This window comes from Choloepus didactylus, chromosome 1, assembly GCF_015220235.1.
Source record: "Choloepus didactylus isolate mChoDid1 chromosome 1, mChoDid1.pri, whole genome shotgun sequence".
NCBI classification, from domain to species: Eukaryota; Metazoa; Chordata; class Mammalia; order Pilosa; family Megalonychidae; genus Choloepus; species Choloepus didactylus.
Genome location: NC_051307.1, coordinates 63564275 through 63587444, shown reverse-complemented (window position 1 = coordinate 63587444; position 23170 = coordinate 63564275). Strand labels below are relative to the sequence as shown.

Genomic DNA, 23170 nt, shown 5'->3' with positions numbered 1-23170 from the left:
GTGCCAGATTGCCCTGGCTAGCACTTCTAGCACAATGTTGAATAACAGTGGTGACAGTGGGCATCCGTATCTCATTCCTGATCTTAGAGGGAAGACTTTCAGTCTCTCACCCTTGAGTACTATGCTGGCTGTGGGTTTTTCATGTATGCTCTTTATCATATTGAGGAAGTTTCCTTCAATTCCTACCTTTTGAAGTGTTTTTATCAAAAAGGGATGTTGGATTTTGTCAAATGCTTTTTTGGCATCTATTGAGATGATCATTTGATTTTTCTCTTTTGATTTGTTAATGTGCTATAATACATTGATTTTCTTATGTTGAACCATCCTTGCATGCTTGGAATGAACCCCACTTGGTCATGGTGTATGATTTTTTTAATGTGTCTTTGGATTTGATTTGCAAGTATTTTGTTGAGAATTTTTGTGTCTATAGTCATTACAGAGATTGGCTTGTAGTTTTCCTTTTTTGTAGCATCTTTGACTGGTTTTGGTATTAGATTGATTGAGCTTCATAAAATGTGTTGAGTAGTGTTCCATTTTCTTCGATGTTTTGAAAGAGTTTAAGTAAGATTGGTGTCAGTTCTTTTTGAAAAGTTTGGTAGAATTCCCCTGTGAAGCTATCTGGCCCTGGACATTTATTTGTGGGAAGCTTTTTGATGACTGATTGGATCTCTTTGCTTGTGATTGGTTGGTTGAGGTCTTCTATTTCCTCTCTGGTCAGCCTAGGTTGTTCATATGTTTCCAGGAAATTGTCCATTTCCTCTACATTATTCAGTTTGTTGCCATACAGTTGTTCATAGTATCCTCTTATAATTTTTTTTAATTTATTTGTGGTCTACAGTAATGTCATTTTTCTCATTCATTATTTTGTTTATATGAGTCTTCTCTCTTTTTGATTTTGTCAGTCTAGCTAGGGGCTTGTCAATCTTGTGGATCTTCTCCAAGAACCAATTTTTGGTGCTGTTTTTTCTCTCTATTGTTTTTTTGTTCTCTAGGTCATTTATTTCTGCTTTAATACTTGTTTTATCTTTTTTCTACTTGGTTTAGGATTGGTTTGCTGTTCATTTTCTAGCTTCTTCAGTTGCTCCATTAGTTCTTTGATTTTAGCTCTTTCTTCCTTTTTAATGTATGCATTTAGTGCTGTAAATTTCCCCCTCGGTACTGCTTTTGCTGCATCCCATAGGTTTTGATATGTTGTGTTCTCATTTTCATTTGTCTCTATATATTTAGCAATTTATCCTGCTATTTCTTTTTTAACCCACTGATTGTTTAGGAGTGTGTTGTTTAGCCTCCAGATATTTGTGAATTTTCCAAGTCTCTGATGGTTATTAACTTCTAACTGTATTCCATTGTGGTCAGAAAATGTGCTTTGAATAACTTCAATTTTTAAAAATTTATTGAGGCTTGTTTTATGTTCCAGCATATGATCTATTCTGGAGAAAGTTCTGTGAGCCCTAGAGAGGAATGTGTATCCTGGTGATTTGGGATGTAATCTTCTATATATGTCTGTTAAATCCAATTCATTTATCCAATTGTTTAGGTTTTTAGTTGCCTTATTGGTCTTCTGTCTGGTTGATCTATCTATAGGAGAGAGTGATGTGTTTAAGTCTCCCACAGTTATTGTGGAAACATCAATTGCTTCCTTTAATTTTGCCAGTGTTTATCTCATGTATTTTGTGGCACCTTGATTGGGTGAATAAACATTTATGGTTGTTATTTTTTCTTGTTGAATTGCCCCTTTTATTAGTATGTAGCGGCCTTCTTTGTCTCTCCTAACATCCTTGCATTTAAAGTCTATTTTATCTGAGATTAATATTGCTACTCCTGTTTTCTTTTGGCTGTAGCTTGCATGAAATATTTTTTTCCATCCTTTCACTTTCAGTTTCTTTGTGTCCCTGTGTCTAAGATGAGTCTCTTGTATGCAACATATTGATGGTTCATATTTTTTGATCCATTCTACCAATTTATATATTTTAATTGGGGAGTTTAATCCATTTACATTCAATGTTATTACTGTGAAGGCATTTCTTGAATCAGCCATCCTATCCTTTGGTTTATGTTTCTCAGATAAATTTTTCTCCCCCTCTTTCTTAATGTCCTTTAATGTACCCATACTGAATCTCTTTAGTACTGAACCTTTTTCCATAGCTCTCTCTCCTCTCTTTGTTTCTCTGTTGGTAGGGCTCCCTTTAGATCTCAAGTAGCACAGGTCTCCCATTAGCAAATTCTCTCAGCATTTGTTTGCCTGTGAAAAATTTAAGCTCCCTCTCAAATTTGAAGGAGAGCTTTGCTGGATAAAGAATTCTTGGTTGGCAATTTTTCTCTTTCAGAATTTTAAATATGTCTTGCCACTGCCTTCTCACTTCCATGGTGGCTGCTGAGTAGTCACTACTTAGTCTTACGTTGTTTCCTTTGCAAGTGGTGAATTGCTTTTCTCTTGCTGCTTTCAGAACTTGCTCTTTCTCTTCAGTATTTGAGAATCTGATCAGAATATGTCTCAGAGTGGGTTTATTTGGATTTATTCTATTTGCAGTTCGCTGGGCATTTATGATTTGTGTATTATGATGTTTAGAAGATTTGGGAAATTTCCCCCAACAATTTCTTTGATTACTCACCCTCAACCTTTACCCTTCTCTTCCCCTTCTGGAACAACAATGAGTCTTGCATTTGGATGTTTTATATTATCTATCATATCCCTGAGGTCCATTTCAATTTTTTCAATTTTTTCCCCATTCTTTCTTTTATTCTTTCATTTTTCCATTCTGTCATCCTTGAGGTCACTGATTTGCTGTTTAGATTCCTCAAGTCTTGTACTATGAGTATACAGAATCTTTTTTATTTGGTCGACAGTTTCTTTTATTTCCTTAAGATCATCTGTTTTTTAATTTACTCTTACAATTTTTTCTTTATGCTCTTCTAGGGTCTTCTTCATGTTCTTTATATCCTGTGCCATGCTTTTGTTGTTTGTCTTTAGTTCTTTGATTAATTTCTCCAAGTACTGTGTCTCCTCTCGTCTTTTGATTTTGATGTTTGGGTTTGAGTTATCCATGTCATCTGGTTTTTTTAAATGCTTTAAAATTTTCTGTTGTTTTTGGCCTTTTGGCATTTGCTTTACTTGATAGGGTTCTTTTAGGATATGTAGGCTGATTCAAACTCTTATCTCCAGTGTCTCAGATCTACAGCTTTGTGGAGTATACTTTCTCTAACTAACCAGCAGGTGGTGTCTGTGAGCCACCTATTGCTTAAGCCAGTTCTCCCCAACTGTGTCTTTGTGGTGAGTAGGGGTGTGAGTCTTGTGGGGTCCAATTGGTGCACCAAGTTTGCAGGTGTAGTTGGTGCTGCCCACCCTGAATGTGGGGCATGTGTCTGAGTGGTTAGGGAGGGAGGGCAGCTTTAATAATCACATTTCCCAGGTGTTCCTGGAGATTTAACGCTGTTGCATTAGTTGAATCCTTCAGTTCAGTCTCACCACAGTTTGTCTCTGCTGCTGACCCACAAGTCTTTGGTATTGGTGTATGGTTCCTAGGACTTGTGAGTGGGTCCTTCTTCCAAGCCGTGCCCTCCTTGGTCCTCTGCTGAGGGACGACTGTGCTAAGTCACAGGTGAGCGCTGTCCCCCAAGGGAAGTTCTGGGCCACAGGGCCGTGTAGAGGCATTCCCAGTCTGCTGAAAGGATGGCTGAATGGAGTGTGTTAATTTCCCCCTTTTTACACAGCTCTGCCTTCCCAGCTCCGGAACAATTAGCTGCGGGTGCCTGAAATGCTATTGTCCATGCTCTCCGGGAAGATGGCTGTATGGGGACGTACCCCCCTTTTCTTGGGAGGGTTGTTGTGTTTAGCAAAGTTTCTCAGCCACTAGACTTATTGCTTTGCTTCTCAGAGCTATCTTAGCTCTGCTCTTGCCTGGGCCCAAATTGCAAGTCTTTGAGGCTTTCTGTAATGGGCTTCTTAGAGTAATTGTTTTAGAAAAAGAGAAAAAGATTAAAAAAAAAAAAAAAAAAAAAAGGAGAAGGGCCATCCCTGCAGATCTAATGGGCTATTGAAATGCCCATTAGAGATTAGGGTCGTTAAGGAAATGCCCATTAGAGATTAGGTCCACTAAGAAACAGTCAGGAAAGCAGAGAAACTGACTCTTCAGACAAGGGACCTTGCCCTCTGGATTTGCATATGATCCTGATTCTGTCTGAGCCCTGCCCTTCTCCATTTTATGCTCACCAGAACTCCAAAAATCTCTGTTTTTATTTTTGGGTTTTGTTTTTTTTGGAGTTTTTGCTAGCCTTATCTCCTCCCCACTGGGATGACTGCTTCCGGATTCTCTGGTGTCTGGTTTCAGTCTATGTTTGGAGTTTGGATTAGCAGTCTGAGTTTTTAATCAGACCCACAACTGCAGTTCTCCCTCCTTATTCCCAGCATAGACGGTGCCTCCTCCCATGGTACTGAGCCTGGCAGGGAGGGGCATGGGTCCCTGGCCACAAAAACTTCCAGATTTCGCTGATCTCAGCTGGTCCATGGGTTCCTGAGTGTTGTATGGACTGTGCCCAAAGTCAAATTGCTCTACAGTGTCTAGTCCATGCAGTTCCTGGCTTTCTACCTACTGTCCTGGAGGAGTGACTAAAACCTACACCTCATCACTCCGCCATCTTGCCCCACCTCTGATGGAGGTTTTAATAACAGCCAAATGCTGCAAATAGAAATGTCCAATAATTATATACTACCTTGCTCCAAAATATTGAAGACCCGCATCAAAAAATATGAATGCCTAACTTTACTAAGCGTCTTTCATGTGTTAGATGCTATATTCAGTGCTAGAAATACAAAAACATTCCAAGTCCCTAAGCCAATTGATACTCTTACCCTATGCAAAAATAGCATTTCTGGAAAGGCTTTTTGCTTCACTTCCTAAGGACTTCTGAGAAGATGGGTATGGGAAATGGGAGCTGGCATCTGGGGTAGAAAGGTCGTATAAGTTGGCCAGTAACAGAAAGCAAGAAAGGCTGAATGAAGAACTTAGTCAGGTGTAAGAGGAAAATCTCTCAAACATGAAGAGGGGAGATGCTGGGGCCTTGACAAAGAAGCCAATTGCAACATAATAAACAGAAACCATGGTGATGAAGGCATTGATTAAGCCAGGCTTAGCAGGATGACTGATTACCTTTCCCTATCCAAAAAAGGAACCTCTATTGTTGACCCATAACTACAGAAAATATGAAATCCACAGAATGGAAGTTACCATACATTTTCTTGGAAGCTAAAAAGGGAATTCTTCTTAACCAAAGTTATATGTGCATATAAATAACAAATAAACAGGCAGAGAACATCTGTCACACTAGGGACTGGCGTGCTTTGATAACCTCCTTACAATGATTCTTTGTCCAAAGGTTTGGCTTAACAAGACCTTTAAGATCATCATCTTTTTGATTACTCCTGGAGGTACAATGCTTTATGGCACTTCTGCTCCTTAAATTCAGTGGCACTTTGTATAGGATTCCTTTTGTATAAGATGGAGAGTCTAGCATGGATTCATAACCTAGGTTCCAATGTGTGTAATGTGTAGTAATTGGCAAGCTGAAGGCCCTGTGATTGCACTAAGTAGTTTAGTTGGGTTTTTACAGGAAAGCTTCTGCCTGAAAGGAATGGCTAGCAGCTGGTGACACTTCATTTGGCTTTGGAGTTTCAAAAGACATAGACAGATGGGAATTGTAGACCATTAGGGTTTTATCTTTTGGCTTTTTTCTTCAAAAACTTAAGCAATACTAACTTTTACTTTGGAGGAGGAGCAGTGTGGTGAGTTGAGAAAGGTCAGAAGGGGCACAGCTGCAGAGAACTAGATAGAGTTTAGGGTCATGTCAAATAAAATCCCCCCACTGACTTGATAGAGATTTCACTTATGACCCAAATACAATTCAGTGATTTCCTTATAATTTATATCTGATGTACCCACAAAAACTTTGAAGCTAACCTTAGTCAATATAGATGTATCCAGAATATTACTGACATTAATATGCTTTCTTCTGGGATCAAGAGGGGGAAAAGAAAAGGACTTAAAACAAAAGCTTTCTAAAACATGCAGCCATATAATTTAGCTCTTTATCTTTCCTCTATTCATTTACTATTTCAGCAAACTTTTTTGAGCATCTACAATGTAAAATAAATGTGCCATGTACTGTGGAGGAAGCAAAGATTCATATGTCCATTCTATAAATATTAATTGAGCACCTATAGTGTGTGAGGCCCTGTTTTAGGTGCTTGTAACACATCAGCAAGAGAAAGAAAATAAACAATAAATATAAGAAACTGGTAAATTATTAAAGTATGCTAGAAGGTGATAAGTACTATGGGAAAAAATAAAAAATCACAGCAAGGTAACAGGGACCAGGAGTGTAGGAGTGGGTGAGTAGACAGGCTGCAATATTAAATAGAATGGCCAGGGAGGCCTTTTTGAGGTGAGAATTGAGCCAAGCCTTGAAGGAAGTAGGGGAGTTAGCCAAGTGGATATCAGGTTCAGGGAACAAGGGGAGAGCGTGCCTGACTTGTCTAAGGAACAAGGAGCCCAGTGTGGCCCGAGCAGAGTGGCAGGGAGGGGCATAGAAAGGAAGAATCAGAAAGGTCAGAAAGGAAAGAAGAGGCTTGATCGTGTAAGGCTTTGTAAGGACTTTTGGTTTTTTCACTGAGTGGAAAGAGGAGCCATTGCAGAGTTTTTTTGAGCAAAGGAATAACATGATCTGACTTATGTTTTAAAAGGTTCATTCTAGCTGCTATGTTGAGACAAGGATAACAGCAGGGAGTCCTGTTAGGAGGACTTATAGAAATTTAGGTGAGAGTTGAATGAAAAAAAAGCAGAGGTGGGGAGAAATGGGCAGACTCTGGATGTATTTTGAAGGTAGAGCCAACAGGAAGAACTGGACGTGAGGTGTGAGAGAAAGATGCGAGTCAAAATGACTCCAAGCCTTTTTGACTGAGCAAAAAGTGGAGTTGCTATCAACTGATACAGAGAAGTCTGTGGGTGGAATAGACTGTTTCTTTTTGGGCAGGGGGTGGGAGGCCAGATATCAGGAGTTCAGTTTTGGAAATATTGAGCTTCAGTGGGCAGTTGGATATATAAGTATGGTGTTTGGAAGAGAAGTTTGGGCTAGAGATAAAAACCAGAGTGCTGGCAATAGAAAGTATTTAAAGTCACAAGACAGGATGACAATACCAAGGAAGCAAGTATATGTAAACAAGAGAAGAAGACTAAAGGCTAAGACTAAAGCCCTGGGGGTCTCAACACAAAGAGTTTGGAGAAAATAGAAGGAACAGTCAAGGATCAAGAGAAGGAGCAACCAGAGGGGTAGGAGGAAAACCAAGAGAGTATGGTATCCTGGAAGCTAGGAGAAGAAAGTGTCCTGGAAGGGGAGGGATCACCGGTGTCCATTGTGCTGCTAAGTACGGATCACTGGATTTATCTATGTGGAAGTCACCGGTAACCTTGCAATGTCATTGGGGTGGGGGTGGGGGGTGTGCAAAAACCTGCTAGCAGTGGGTTTAGGAGAGAATGGGAAGAGGGGAATTGGAAACAGCCAGGATTGACAACTCCACTGAGGAACTTTTCTGCTAACAAGAGGAAAGAAATGGGCCGTTAGCTGGCAGGGAAACTGGGAAAAGAGAAAGTTTTTTTTGGTTTGTTTTGTTTTGCCTTTTTTAGTTTTTGTTTTTGTAAAGGTGGATTAAATAATATGTTTGTATTCTGGTGAGAATGATCTAGTTGAGAGAAAAGCTGCTGATCTAGGAGAAGAGAGAAATGCTGAATTAAATCCTTGCAGAGGCAAGAAAAGTGTGTGAGGGATAAAATTCAGATAGGAGTGTGGATGGCTCACCTACAGTAAGGGGAGGGAAGGCAGCCTGTGCAGATACTCATGGGTGTGTAGTTGTGATGTGGCTGGAGGGTATGATTCCCAACCTCAGGAAGGTGGTTTAGGTAGAGGAAATGAGACTACAGGAAACTACAACCAATGTTTGTAAGCCCCATAAGAAGTGTGGGAACAGTGCTCCTGGGATTCAAATGTGGGCAAGTTCCTGCTGGAGGCATGAGTGAAAAGAAGGCTTAAGGAAGGCTCAGGGATATTAGGAGCTTAAAATAGGGTGGGATCTTGACAGATGGCAGTGAGTGGGGAGTCTTTCTAGGCAAAGAAACAAAAGGAGCATAAGCGAGGTGTTTTCAGGTGAAAACAAGTTGGTAAGTTTGACAGCAGTGTAAGTTCTCTTACAGAGAAAAAGAAAAAAGCAGACTTACCCGAGCAATCTGAAAGAGTCGTGCTTTTGGTATTGTTTTGGGGGGGTGGGGGTGGGGGGTGGTAGGAGAGGTAGTCCATTTATTTTGCAAATAACAGCCAGCTGAAAGTGGAGAGAAGCCGAAGACTGGAAGAGCAGTTACGCAACTCTGACACTGGACCAAGAGAGCCTGAACTGGAGTGATGATCCAGAAGATGGAGAGGAGAGGGTGGTTCTGAGAGGTGTGGATTAGAGAACAGTGCCCACACACCAGAGGCTCAGATGAAGAAGAAGAGGGCAAGGGAAAGTCAAGGAGGAAAGTTTTGCATCTGGGCGAAGGGAACTTTAACAGAAAGGGAATTGAGGAGTGTTTTTTCAGGAGATGATGGGGTTGGTTTGGGGCCAGGTAAGTTTGAGGTGGAAGCAAGGCCTTGAGGTGAATGCTCAGCAGGAAGCTCAAGAGAAGGCCTGCCTGTACCCAGATGCATCCCATGCAGAGTTATCTATGTGGAGCGAAAGGGGAAGGTGGGGGGGCTGACCAAGTCAGTGAGGACACTGTGTGTGGCGGGGAGAGGTGCCGAGTCTGGAGGACAGAACAGGACCATAAAGTATGTTGGAGGAGTTGAAGGAAATAAATTTTTCACTTGATTAAATTCTGACTGCTAGGTATGACTGTGGAGACCCCTCAGACCTCCTACTGTAGGCCGTGTAGTTGAGGGATGGCCCCAGCTGCTGTGCTGTGAAATCCTCACTGAGTTTGTACCATGACCATGCCTTGCTGGGAGAGGGAGCTCCTCTGATGGGAACTCCCTGTTGGCCTTGTTGAAACTTTCTTAAGACTCCATTGTAGTCTAAGACCTTCCTCACCCCTTCCTCCCTCCCTCCTTCCATCTCTTCCTCCTTCAGTCCCTCCCTCTCCCTTTTTCCCTTCCTTCCTATCCTCCTCCCCTCCTTCCTTCCCTCCCTCCTTCTCAGGGGTCAGAACTGTTTTGTGGTGTGATGGCTTTCCCAGCCTCCTCCTGCTCCCTCCCTGTTCTCCCTCCCAGGCATTTCCTCTAGTAAATCTCTTGCTTGTCTAATCCTGTTTTGGCTTCTGTTTCTCAGAGGACCCAGACTAACACAAGACTTTAATCTGCCCAAGGGTAGGGACTCCTCTTAACATTTCTTGGCATTCCTCATAGTGCCTGACAGTCATGCTAAGAGTCTCTTTAGTGACCCCTGACACTAACTCACTGTGTGAGTTAGTCACTTAACCTCTCAGTACCTTAATTTTCTCACTATAAAATCAGTGGTTAAATTAAATGATCTTTATGGTCCCCTCCTGTGTTGGCATTTGGAGTAAACCTGTTTGATTGACTGTAAGAATGATGCTACAGAGCTGGGTAAATAAAGAATTTTGAAACTTAGAAATAAAGGGGAAGAGTAAAATATCCCACCCCCACCAAAAAAAAAAAAAAAAAGGTGTGAACTCAACGCTCTTTCTTTACAAGATCCCCCACCCTCATCCTTCTTTAGTTTTATATTTTCAGTTTTGGAAAGCATTTGGTAGAGGAAATCATGAACTTACAGTCAAGTATTAAATAGGGATAGATCACCATAAAGCCAATTGAAGTCTCTTGAATTTTACTTACCTGCATTTTCTCTGGAAGGTAAAAGGGAATAGAGCAGGTGCATTCTTTATCAAAATTAAAGGCATTTTCATGCAGTTTTGCACAATTTGCACATTTTTTGTGTAATTAATCTGTCAGGCAGGGAGAAAACCATTATCAATTAAAAAGTCACTTGAGTATATTTCTTAAAATTCAAGTCCTGAGTCCATCAAATTCCTCAACCTGTCTGGGGCAGGGGCATGGGGTTTGGGACATGAAGAAAAGGCTGCCCACCAAGCAGGGCAAAGTGTTTCTGGGATGCTTGGGAGGAGCAGGCCTCCTTATGAGATATCATTTTGGTACCTGGCAGCATTTTGCCACTGGCTTGGAGTTCAGTGTTTCTATTGCTTACTTATGTAAGCTGTTGTGATGAAGTCTTACCCCTTGATCATAAAGTGGTGTCACTAGGAAGGTATTAGTCAATGACTCATGAGAACTGGGCTTTCTGCCCAAGTCCAATCAGCTTCTGGGGAAGTCACTTCCCTGTTCTTCCATTTTATTGTATGGAAAATAGTTCTAGCAAAGAATTATTCTCCTTGGCTTTTAGAGGAAGTCATTGAAAACATTCAAACAGAAAAAGAAGTGTTTCCAAAATATAGGATTACAGATTTATGTGGCATAATCCTGATTTTAAAGTGCTGTTATGTTGTTCTTTAAAAGTTAAATTCTGTAAAAAATGGTACAGAGGACTTTTTTTTTTTTCCAAAGGGCAATGTGGGTGAATTCTGTGCACTGGTTGCGTGACTCAGTGAAGACTAGACAGAAGAAGAGGGAGGAAGGGAGGCACAGGAGCTGGCTTTGTATCTCGCTTAGCCCTACAGGAAATGCTCCCCTGGGAGGGGGCAGGCTTTGTCTGTCAGGGGTGCAGCAATGGGCTGCTTCTGCTTTTCCCTTACTGTGGTGAGGAGTAATTAAGAAGATTATGGGAGTGAGGGAGGAGCAGGGGAGCAAGGTTGGCATTCTCTTTGGTAAGGTGCCAATAGGATTTAGGGTTTGGGGGACAGATTAGCAGGAAAGAAGGAATTTCAAATCCTTGCAAAGTTACTGAGGGGATTTGAAGCCAAAGAAGTTAAAGATTGGTGAAAAGGCTAAATTGTACTAGATTCTTAAAGTTACTTAAATCATTCTTTGAATTTAGAGCACGACTTCAACTATTTTTCTAGTAAATATATTTGTTCTGTTCTAGTACTGAAGCTACATTTTCATTTTTAAAAAGCATTAAAGAACCAGGCTGTATCCTGATTGAGATGTGCACTGAACTGCGACTGAGAAAACTGGGGTTCTAGAGTTGGCTCTGTATTCAGCAGATCTCTGACCTTGAATTAAGTACTTAATTAACCCCTGCTATCCACATTTTGTTCTTCAGCATCATTTTCTGTAGCAATTAATTAGTTAATGAGTTCATTGTATATATTCTGCTTAATCCATGTATTCCTGTTGGAGTGCTATCAATGCAGAAGTAGAAAAAAACATGCTTCATGATCAAATACTGTTTGAGTAGATGCTATCTTTCCATATCTAAAAATTTGCTGAGGAAAACATATCTCTGATTTACTGTCTGCTGCTTGAGAGGCCTTGTAAACTCATAGCTACGAAATGAGTACAAACATCATTGCTTACATCTTATGGAATTTTGGGGAGGCAGGAATCATCATTTTTGCAGAAAGCGAACTGCAATGAGGGCGCTTCCTTGCTGTGCTACAGGACTAAATGAGAAGAGGAAAGTCTGGCTCAAAATTATTTTCTACTAGGTCTGTGCTTGATTTGCTGGCCTGGAGAGTGCACTTCATCTTATTACCCAATATAATGAAACACTTCCACATGGAAAAAGGGATTGATCATACTCTCTGGGTGGTTTCTGGATTTCTTGCAAAAAACAAAACAAAACAAAACAAAACAAAACAAAAACTGTCAGTTGGAAAATCTCCTTAGACATCATAATAAAAGTATTCCATCAATAGTTGTTTGTAGAATAGCCTTAGCTGAACATGGAGCTAGGTTACCCTTGAATATATGAGGTAACATCATTCAGCAATGGCTGCCTCTCAAGGATGGGGGTGGGTTACTGGAAGGGAGAAAGCAAGGGATACATGGGAAGGGGTTGGGTAGGATGGGAAGGAAGAAACCAGAAAAAAAAGGGTTGTTGAAGAAAATGGAAAAGTAAATAGGCTGTGTTGTTTGTAGAAATGAATATCAAATCAACCTTGTAGGCCAATTACTTTGCTATTCCCTTTAGCAAGGCAAGTTTCATTTGCTCATGCCAATATGCCCTTAGAGCTATCAAACTGCTACAAGCTTTGGAGAATATATTTCTTTCTAAACAGTTGATGCTTTGGGGCCAAGGTATAGTATTTTAGGGCAAAACCTATTGTGTGTCTTGTTTTCCAAGATAGGCTCATCTTTCAAATGTGTGTGTGTATGTGTTGCTTGGAACATTTCTCTGTCTGAACAACCAATTCTTGTGGGACCAGAAGGCTAATTCTTTCTTCAATGGCAAGGAGGCAAGTGACCCATCACCGTCTACTTTCCAGGCTGTCATCTGGAGTGAGTTAAGTCTTCATTTGCCCAATTAGTGGGAAACCATCTAAGAGGGGGCTGACTTGTTGCCCCTGCAGAGTTTAGTCCTACCTCTTCTTTCACATGTCTCATACCTGATCCTAGAATTCTGACTGACTCAGGCTGCATTCTTGTGCCCCTTTTTAAGAAGGTGATAAGCTCTTAAAAGACACGTAATGGAGAATTTTGGGGTCAGAAGGTGACTGAGGAGGCAATTAGGTACCAGCTTACCTTGGGTAAGACTATTTTAAGAAAATGAAATCTTTAATTTTGAAAGCCCTTCAGAGGAGGAGTTTCAATCACTCTGACAACTCATTGTGGCATTTAAGTCCTATTACTCTCAGGAGATGTTTCCTCATACCTGACTGATATCCCTTGTCCTGCACAGCAAGCCTGTTTTCTCATACTCTGTTTTCAGTGGGGAGAGAGAATAACAGTGTCAAAGTCCTTCAGATAGTTGGACTATTTTAAAGTCACTCAGTCTGAAAAAAATTCCAATTCTTTCCTCTTATTTAATCTTTCCTCATAGGTTTTATTTGTCAGGATTAGTTTCCTGTTTATCTTGGTGATATTCTTCCAAATCTTCCCCTCCACCCCCTCTCACCTAAGCAGATAATATATATTTTTGTCATACCAAGTATGTTTCCACGGCAACAGGACCTCTGTTTTGGTTTGCTAAAGCAGAACCAGAAATGGACTAGCTTTTAATAACGGGGATTTATTAGCTTACAAATTTACACTTCTAAGGCTGTGACAATGTCCCATAACAGGTTGATACCTTCTTTGAAAACTGGTTATCTGCGAGCTTAGGCTCCTCTGTCAGATAGCAAAGCACATGACATTGTCTGCTGGTCCTTCTCTCCTGGGTTCTGTTGCTTCAGCTTCTGGCTTCTCTGACTTTTTCTGTGAGCTTCTCTGGGTTTTTCTCATTATTTCCTGTGTGTCCTTTATCCTCTGATAAAGGACTCCAGTAAGAGGATTAAGACCCAACCTGGGTCACATTTTAATTGAAATAACCTAATCAAAAAGTCCCATGTATAAGAGGTCTACATCCACAGGAATGGAGTAAAAGAACATGATCCTTTCTGGGCTACATATAGCCTCCAAACTACCACAACCTCCTTACTCCTTTCGTTCTCCTCCATATTTGGAAAAAAGCACAGAGTGTAGGTAAATGCACAAAGTGTAGGGTATTCTATAAGTTATTAGGCAATCCTTTCTCTTATGAAGTATGATTAAAGAGATAACTCCTGAAGACCAAAATGTTCTTTCTGAAATTAATTTATTAGAGAATCAATCTTTAGAATTAGGCAACTCTTCTTTCATTCAGCTGTCCCTGGAAGGATTAGTATATTAACTTGGGATGTCATTTACCCTGTCATGTGAATCAGTTAACTTGTTAGCAGAATCTTTCTTTTTGAAAACAGTGTAATTGTTGGGAGGGAGGAAGGAGATGGTGGTGTTCTATTCTGGAGAGGATAGGGGTTTATATGTCAAACTTGGGGTCTTACAAAGACTCAAGATCATTTAATTCCTGGGGAGATAAGTTGCCAGGAGCTGAGAGGGGGGAGGTATCAGTGGAGAGCTGTAGAGGAGTGAGTGCTGAGGTGAGGGGTGGGACCTAAATGACTTTTTTCTCCTTTCAAGTCCTCATATTTGCACTAATCCATTCATTCGATCACTGCTTACCTATCACGTAGTGAGCTATGTACAAGGAGGAAGCGGGGATATGTTGAACATTAGCCTTGTGGAGAGAGGGAATAGATAAGCTTTCCATAGCTGTCTTCTGAATGGAGGTCAGACTTGGTCTGGGATGTGGCGTAATCTGTTCAGAGCTGATTTGGATGGACATTTACTTAATGCATTAGAATAAATATGGGCATAGCTGATCTAGCCTTAGACCAACTCTTGTTTCCCCACCTCAGACAAGTTCTGGGGTTCTCATTCTCCAACAGTTTGTTAATCAAATTGGCAAAGGGCTTGTGCCTGAGGGGTATGCCCTTAGCTTCAGTTCTCACACAACAAAAATTAGCATTTTTTGCTAAGGATCCATGAGATGCCAGGAAGACTTGGGTTCTTGCTTTTCTGAGATTAATTATCTCAGAGGAAGTTCATTTGTAAGAGGAAAAACAATGCTTGAACGTGGGGCAAAATCGAAGACCTTTATGTTTGGCTCTTCATCTCTTTGTATTAATTCATGGGCATCTGGCAGCTGAATCTTTGTACCATTCATGGGCACCTGGCAGTCATTTGGTCTTGTACCCCATTTTAGTTTCCTCATTGCCAAATACCATGCATACCACATACCACACCCATAGGTTGGCTTAAACAAAGGGAATTTACTGGCTCATGGTTTGGAGGCTAAGAGATGTCCAAATCAATCTGTCATCAAGGCAATGCTTTCTCCCAGAAGACTGTGAAAGTCTGGGGCTGGGTGCTGGTGATTTTTGGTGCTTGGTTTTTCTGTCACATGGCAATGGACATGGCAGCCTCTCCTGGCTTCTTTCTCTTCCAGCTAGTGTCGACTTTCAGTTTCTGGTGGCTCCCTCTGGCTCTCTCTCTCTCTCTCTCTCTCTCTGTGACCTTCCTTATAAGGCCTTCAGTAATAGGATTAAGACCCATCCTGATTGAGCTGGGCCATACCTTAACTGAAGTAACCTCATCAAAAGGTCTTATTCTTGAAAGTTCATACTTATAGGTATGAACCACATGTCCCTTCTTCTCACCTGTCAGTTGCTGCTCAGTCCCGTCAGGATAAAATCTTTTGACTTTGCCAGGCCCTTGCACACAATTATGGCTAAACTGACCAGTGTGAGACTGACTGTCCTTGAGAGGGAGTCAGGATGAATAGAGCCACCACACATAGGCTCTGTCACTGCAGCTGTGCCTACCAGCTGCAGAGGGATGGTACAGTCGCATCTAGTTCCCCACTGAGGGGCTGTGTTCTCCAAATGACAACTCCCTTTTATTTTTTATTTTTTTAAATTAACTTTATTTATCAAATAAAAAAACATTTCCAAACAAAACAAAGCAAAGCAATGGGAAAAACAAATATCCTGAAATAACTTCATTCCCTTTTATAGTCCCTTTTATAAAACAACTCCCTTTTATAATAAGTCCCATTCTTAGAAGTTGCATTAAAAATATAAGATAGGACAAACCTCTATTGTCTTGACACTCTTGGAGGACAATATGAGGATGATGCCCATGCCAAGGCAGAGTACTCCTGTGGCAAAAAAGGCAGCGAGGATTCTGGTGGCAGAGAAATAAAAGCTGCAGGCAGGTAATTGTTGCTGCTTAATGGCAGTGTTGTCCAGCAGTCTGGACAAGTTACCCTTGAGTTTCATCTCCCTTTTGGTCCTGCACAGGATTCAGATATACTTTTGAGACATTTAGAACATCTTTCTCAAAGTGAGTCCACATAATTGTAACATTAGAATTAAGAATTCCGTGAACCTTCCTTTGCAGTCACAAAGTCTTTTTGCTTCCTGGGATTATTAACCAGAACTGTTGTGTGTTAGAGGCATAGCCCTCCTCAGCTATTGTAAGGTATGTTTTATTTAGGCTCAAAAGCCTGTTGGCTTGGCAGGTGAACTCACTGCCCTCCCATTATGTGGGACCTGACTCCCAGGTATGTAAATCTCCCTGGCAACGCAGGATATGACTCCCGGGAATGAATCTGGACCCAGCATCGTGGGATTGAGAATATCTTCTTGATCAAAAGGGGGATGTGAAATGAAATGAAAAAAAGTTTCACTGGCTGAGAGATTTCAAATGGAGTCGAGAGGTCATTCTGGTGGACATTCTTATGCACTATATAGATAACACTTTTTAGGTTTTAATGTATTGGAATGGCTAGAAGTAAATACCTGAAACTATCAAACTCCACCCCAGTAGCCTTGACTCTTGAAGATGATTGTTTAATAATGTAGTCTACAAGGAGTGACAATGTGATTGTGAAAACTTTGTGGTTTGCATTCCCTTTATCCAGTGTATGGATGCATGAGTAGAAAAATGGGGACAAAAACTAAATGAAAAATAGGGTGGGATGGGGGGATGATTTGGGTGTTCCTTTTTACTTTTATTTTTTATTCTTATTCTGATTCTTTCTGGTTAAGGAAAATGTTCAGAAATAGATTGGGGTGATGGATGCATAACTATATGATGGTATGAACAGCTGATCGTACACTTTAGATGACTGCATGGTATGTGAATATATCTCAATAAAACTGAATTTAATAAACAAAAATCCAAAAAAAAGAAAGAAAAAAAAAAAAAGCCTGTTGGGCTAACTTGTCATGCCTAGTAGGAAAAGGTCTCCAGCAGCGTCTGTAATACCTATCGACACTGGAAAGCAGTTATGATGAGCTATTTCTGAGATGTGGTGACTAATTCAAGGCAAGCCCTTCCTGAAAGGGGAAAAATGGACATATCTTTAAGAACTTGCCTAAATCCTTGGAGATTAATTAAAAAAATAATGTTAAGGCTGTCAGCTTTTTCTGAATGTGGCTGTCACCTAACATGAATATAAACTAACCTGGAAAAATCCTCCCAGATTACACCAATTTTGCTATTTGTGATAATGAGGAAGAGAAAAGCAAACAGGGAATTGCAGAATATAGATATCTCAGCAGCTTCCAATTCTTTCATCCATAAGACTCTAGCAGAAAATGTAGATTAAAAAACATCTCCTTCTAACCTTTTCCCAAGTGCTTTGGAGTACCACAAATGAGGCAAGAAAAAAGAAGGGGAAGATAGATAATTGACTGGATGGTCAACATTGCAATATGGTAATAATGGTTTAGTTTTAGGTTTTTCAGTTGTTAGAAATTCAGTAACATCATTTTTGTCAGGCTATTATTAATACTTCTCTTCTTTAAAAACTGGCATTTAGGCATTAGAATTAGGATTTTCCGAATTAGGCAGCATGTGGGTTTCTAACCCTTCATTTTAATTAACACTAGGCAAGAAAAGACTTGCTGGATTATTTTTGTTCTAAACAGAACAATGACCTTGGCAAATGCACTTAGTTTAAAAGAATAGAAAATAGATGCAAATACTCACCCCAGGAGGTTTCCAGTTCAAACTCAAAGCATCCCACTTGCAAAATGGAAAAAAAAAAAAAACCAAAACCCTAAGGGGAAATTTTCAGCATACTATTTGAACCTGGCTTGGAGGTGGTGACTAGTATGGCTGTTGGTTTCAGACAGCCTTTTATGGGAAGATGGCAGTGAACAACCCTAGCTCATGACTGCTATTTGTTTTGCTAAATAAATATGGCCAAGAGTTTGGGCTTAAAAGACAGATTAGATTTTATGTGCAGGGTTGGCCTACAAAATATTAGATATGTTTGTGATCTAGGTACTTGTTGCAGCATTGGGTGGGATTATACTACCTAGATAACACCCTGCGAAAGTAATAATAAACCAAAAACAAACAAACAAACGAACAGTATTTATTAGGCTTTTTGTAAAACAGCAAGGCCAAATTAACCCAAATCCCAAACAAAAAGGAACTTCACAGGCAGTAACTGAAAACATTTCTGGGGCAGCATTCTTGAGAGATAGCCCAAACACATTTTACAGGTATTTTATCTTCACCTTATTTCTCACTTCTGTATAAATCCACTCCAAATAGGCAAATATATTTCAAATTGTATTAGTTAGGGTTCTCTAGGGAAACAGAATCAATGAGAGGTGTCTCTGATTATCAAATTGTAAAAGTGACTCGCAACTGTGGATATGCATGAGTCCAAATTCTGTAGAGCCGTCAACAAACTGTCAACTCCAAGGAAGATGTCCGATGAACTCCTCAGGAAATGAACCGGCAACTTCGATGAACTCCTCAGGAAACGAACCGGCAACTTTGACGAACTCCTCAGGAAATGCTTCACTGGGCAGCCGAAGAAGAAGTGAAGGTTCTCTAACCGTCCGGCTTATAAACCTTCAACTGATCACCCAGACCAAATCCAGCCGATTGCATTCTCTCATTGTGGAAGGCACACCCCTTGATGAGTCATCAGTCAGCTGCAGTCAATTGACTGATGATCCAATAAACCAGCCTGTTGGTTTATTAACCAGCCTCAAACGTCCTCACAGCAATTGTTAGGCCAGTGTTTGCTTGACCAGACAGCTGGGTCACCTGGCCAAGTTGACACATGAACCCAACCATCACACAAATACTCTGCCCTTCACTATTTCTAGCACAGGGTTTCTGAACCCCAGCACTGTTAACATTTGTGGCTGGATAATTCTTTGTTGTGGGGGTTATCGTGCAGGATTGTAGGATGTTGAGCATCATCCCTGGCCTCTACTCACTATATGCCAGTTGTGACCCATTATTAGATGCCAGTAGTAGCCCCCAGTTGTGGCAACCAAACATGTCTTTAGACATTGCAAAGGTCACGTGGCGGGGGGTGGGGGGTAGGGTGGGCGGCAAAAGTGCTCCCCTGTTGAGAACCACTCTTCTAGACTGATTCTGATATAACAATTTGTTAGCAGCTGTTGTGTTGTAACTTCCTCAGACATTACCCAAACATTTTGTGTAAATGGGGTTGCCTCATATTTCATTGCCTTTTCCTATTAACTGCCGGGGTACACAGGTACTAAATATGAATGCAGAATCAAGAAGTGGTTATATATGTGTGGGTACACTCACATATACATACTTATATACATACATAATGTTCATGATGGCCTCAGTTTTTGGTTTTGGTAAGTCAATAGCGGCTTAGAATTCAGTCTGAATTCTGCCATCATAGATTGCAATGTCTCAATTTGGAAATCTGTCCTTCTACGCTATCATGCTTGACGGTTTTTTCCAGATTAATCTAAGACATGTCACTTGACAGGAAGTTACATGCCTGTATTTGGAGGGTATGTGATCTGTTTTCTTCCTTACCATTGCTCAAGGACATCTCACATGTTATGGTTAAAGGGATGAAAATAATAGGGATAATGATAGCTATGACTTGAAATAAATTTTCATTCTGTAGCAGGCTTTTTTTTCTTTTCTTTTCCTCTAACTTGTTGGCTCAAATCAGGGCTCTAAAGAATAGAACCCACTCTCCTCTGAGCAGCTTTCAGTCCTCAGTGGTGGGGGAACAATAAGTCCCTAATGTGCAGGAATGTGTGATTTGCTAGAGTTTGATTTGCTAGCCTGCCAGGCTTGTTTAAAATTTCATAATGAGGACTTGCATGTGGAATTTTACATACCAGTAACAGCATCTGTTTGCTTTATTATTTCTTGTTTGTTGTATATGTCTGAGTCTCCACACAGGCAACCATGGCATCCTTGAAGTGAATATAGGAAGCCTAGGTTTAATTTCTGGTTCTGCTACTTAAACTAATGTGTGTCCTTTCTGAGGTTCAGTTTCATTTTCTGTAAAATATGCATAACACTTTTCCTACAGGACTATTTCAGGGATTAAACATGACAGACTGTGTAAGTAAAGGCCCTAAACACAGTGCTTGACACATAATGTGTAATTGATAAACGTTACTTGAATGAGTTAAAAGTGAATTTGAGCAACAAAATAAAAAACAATAGCATTGGATTATAGCCCATAGAATAAAATAGAGATCCACAAGTCCATACTGAGAGAAATAAACTGAATAAATTGGTGAAATATCCTTTCTCATAGAAGGATTCCAATTAATAAATGTAGAAAGGATGAGGCTAATAGAAAAATCATTACAGTAATATCTGTGAGCAAATTCTGCCAATGGTTGCTAAAATTAGTGGGCAAAAGTTTGAGAAGAAACAAGATATTTGCAAAGCCTAAAGTATCTCCCCCAAGATTGTTATTAATTACAAAGGGAAAAACAGTAACTTTACAGTGGAGAACCTGGCAGACACCATCTTAACCAAGTAACCAAAGCTAACATCACCAGTACTATGACACCTCTAAAGTATGTACCCTTGATACTATGCAGTGAGAAGGACAAATCACTTCTGTGGTATTCTGGTCCAAAATACATAACCTTAATCATGAGGAAATAACAGACAAACCCAAATTGAGGGACAGTCTACAAAATACCTTATCAGTACTCTTCAAAAGTGTCAAGGTCATGAAAAAGAAATAAAAGGCATCCAAATAGGAAAGGAAGGAATAAAACTTTCCCTTTTGCAGATGACACAATCCTATACCTAGAGAATCCTGAAAAATCCATAACAAAGCTCTTAGAGCTAATAAATGAATTTAGCAAAGTGGTGGGATAGAAGGTCAGCATGCATGAATCAGTGGTATTTCTGTACACTAGTAATGAACTAGTAGAAAAGAAATCAAGAAAAAAATTCCATTTACAATAGCAACAAAAAAAATCAAATATCTAGGAATAAATTTAACCAAGGATGTAAAGGACTTGTTCATAGACAACTACAAAATATTGCTGAAAGAAGTTAAAGAAGACCTAAATAAATGGAAGAACATTCTGTGTTCATGGATTAGAAGAACAAATATTGTTAAGATACCAATTCTACCCAAAGTGATATACAGATTTAATGCAATTCAAATAAAAATTACAACAACCTTCTTTGCAGAAATGGAAAAGGTAACCATCAAATTCATATGGAAGACCCTAAGTTACAAAAACCATGTTGGAAAAAAAAAGAGAAAGAGAGCTCACACTTCCTGATTTTAAAATTTATTACAAAATAGTTAAAACAGCATTGAACTGGTGCAAGGACAGACATATAGACCAATGAAATCAAACTCACGAGTTCAGAAATAAACCCTCATGTCTTTGGTCAACTGATCTTTGACAACAGTGCCAGGTCTACTTGGTTGGGAAAGAATAGCCTCCTCAATAAATGGTGCTGGGAGAACTAGATAGCCATATGCAAAAGACTGAAGGTAGACCCCTACCTAACGCCATATACAAAGATCAACTCAAAATGGACCAAAGACCTAAATATAAGAACTAAAACTATAAAACTCCTCCAAGAAAACATAGGGAAACATCTTCAGGACCTTGTGTAGGCAATAGTTTCTTAGACTTTACATCAAAAGCATGAGCAATAAAAGAAAAAATAGATAAATGGGACTACATCAAAATTAAAAATTTTTATGCATCAAAGAACTTTATCAAGAAAGTAAAAAGACAACCTACAGAATGGGAGAAAATGTTTGGAAATCATGTATCTTACAAGGTTTTAATATCCCAGAATTTATAAATAATTTATAATATCCAGAATTTGAAAAGATATACAACCCAATTTTAAAAAATGGGAAAAAAACTTGAATAGATTTTCTCCAAAGAAGGATACACAAATGGCCAATAAGCACATGAAAAGATGCTTGAAGTCATTAGCTACCAGGGAAATGCAAATCAAAGCCACAGTGAGATACCATCTCATACCCACTAGAATGGCTACTATTAAAAAAATGGAAAACAAGTGCTGGAAAGGATGTGGAGAAATAGGAACACTCATACATCGTTGCTGGGAAAGTAAAATGGTGTAGCCACTATGAAAACAGTATGGTGATTCCTTAGAAAGTTAATCCCATTTCTAGGTATATACCAATCCCATTTCTAGGTATATACCCAGAAGAATTGAAAGCAGGGACTTGAACAGACATTTGCACACTGATGTTCATAGCAGCATTATTCACAATGGCCAAGAAGTGGAAGCAACCCCAAGTAACAAAAGATGAATATATAAACAAAATGTAGTATACCAATGCCATGGAATATTAGTCAGTCATGAAGAGAAATGAGGTTCTGATGCATACAACAACATGAATGAAGACATTATGAGTGAATTAAGCCAGACACAAAGGGACAAATTAGGTATGATTTCACTTATACAAAATAAGCAGAATATGCATATTAATGGAGTCAGAAACTAGAATACAGGTTACCAGGGGCCAAGTGTGGGAGGGGAATGGGCAGTTAATATTTAATAGATATGGGATTTCTGTTTTGAATTATGGAAAAATTTTTAGATGATGGGGATGGAGGCACAACTTTGTGTATATAATTAACAACATTGAATTGTATACTTGAAAAGGGATAAAAGAACATTTTAGGTTGTTTATAAGTTACCACACATATGTAGAACTGAACACAATGTAAACAGTATGCTAAAGTAGCATAATTATAAAACTATTGTTTCATGAATTGTAACAAATTTATTACACTAATGCAAAATGTTAATAATAGGGAAAACTGTGTGTGAGAGGGGGTATATGGGAACTCTGGACTTCCTGTAATATGTTTCTGTAAAATTATAGGTGCTGCAATAAAAAATAAATTAATAAAGAACTGTCAAGGTTATGAAAGACAAGGAAAGACTGAGGAATTCTCACTGATTTGAGGAAACTAAGGAAACATGACAATGAAAAATGTAATATGAGATCCTGGATTGGATCCTGGAACAGAAAAGGAAAATCAGTGGAAAAACTGGTATAATCCAAATAAAGTCTGTACTTTAGTTAATTGTATTGTACTAATGTTGGTTTCTTAGTTTTGATAACTGTACTATGGTTATGCAAGATGCTAACTTTGGGGGAAGCTGGGTCAAGGGTATATGGTAATTCTCTGTTCTATTTTTGCAAGTTTTCTATAAATCTGAAATAATTCCAAAATAAATAGTTAGAAAAAAGTAAATAAGACAGTTGTAGTTACATTGTTGTGTTTTATATGGTTACACTTGCAATCACGTCAGTGGTCAGTTGGTGAGAGAAACTCAGTCTGCTCAACAAAGAAAAAAATCACATGCA

At 39.5% G+C, this 23170-nt stretch overlaps 1 protein-coding gene across 1 annotated transcript in view; it reads right to left on the bottom strand.

Moving 5' to 3' along the window:
- LOC119513939 (cell cycle control protein 50C-like) overlaps positions 1-15794 on the bottom strand; it is a 43685-nt gene extending 27891 nt beyond the window's left edge. Inside the window, 3 exon segments of the mRNA XM_037809446.1 lie at positions 9874-9971; positions 9974-9983; positions 15609-15794. Coding sequence (XP_037665374.1) covers positions 9874-9971; positions 9974-9983; positions 15609-15794 — 294 coding nt within the window.
- Between the last annotated feature and the right edge of the window lie 7376 nt (positions 15795-23170).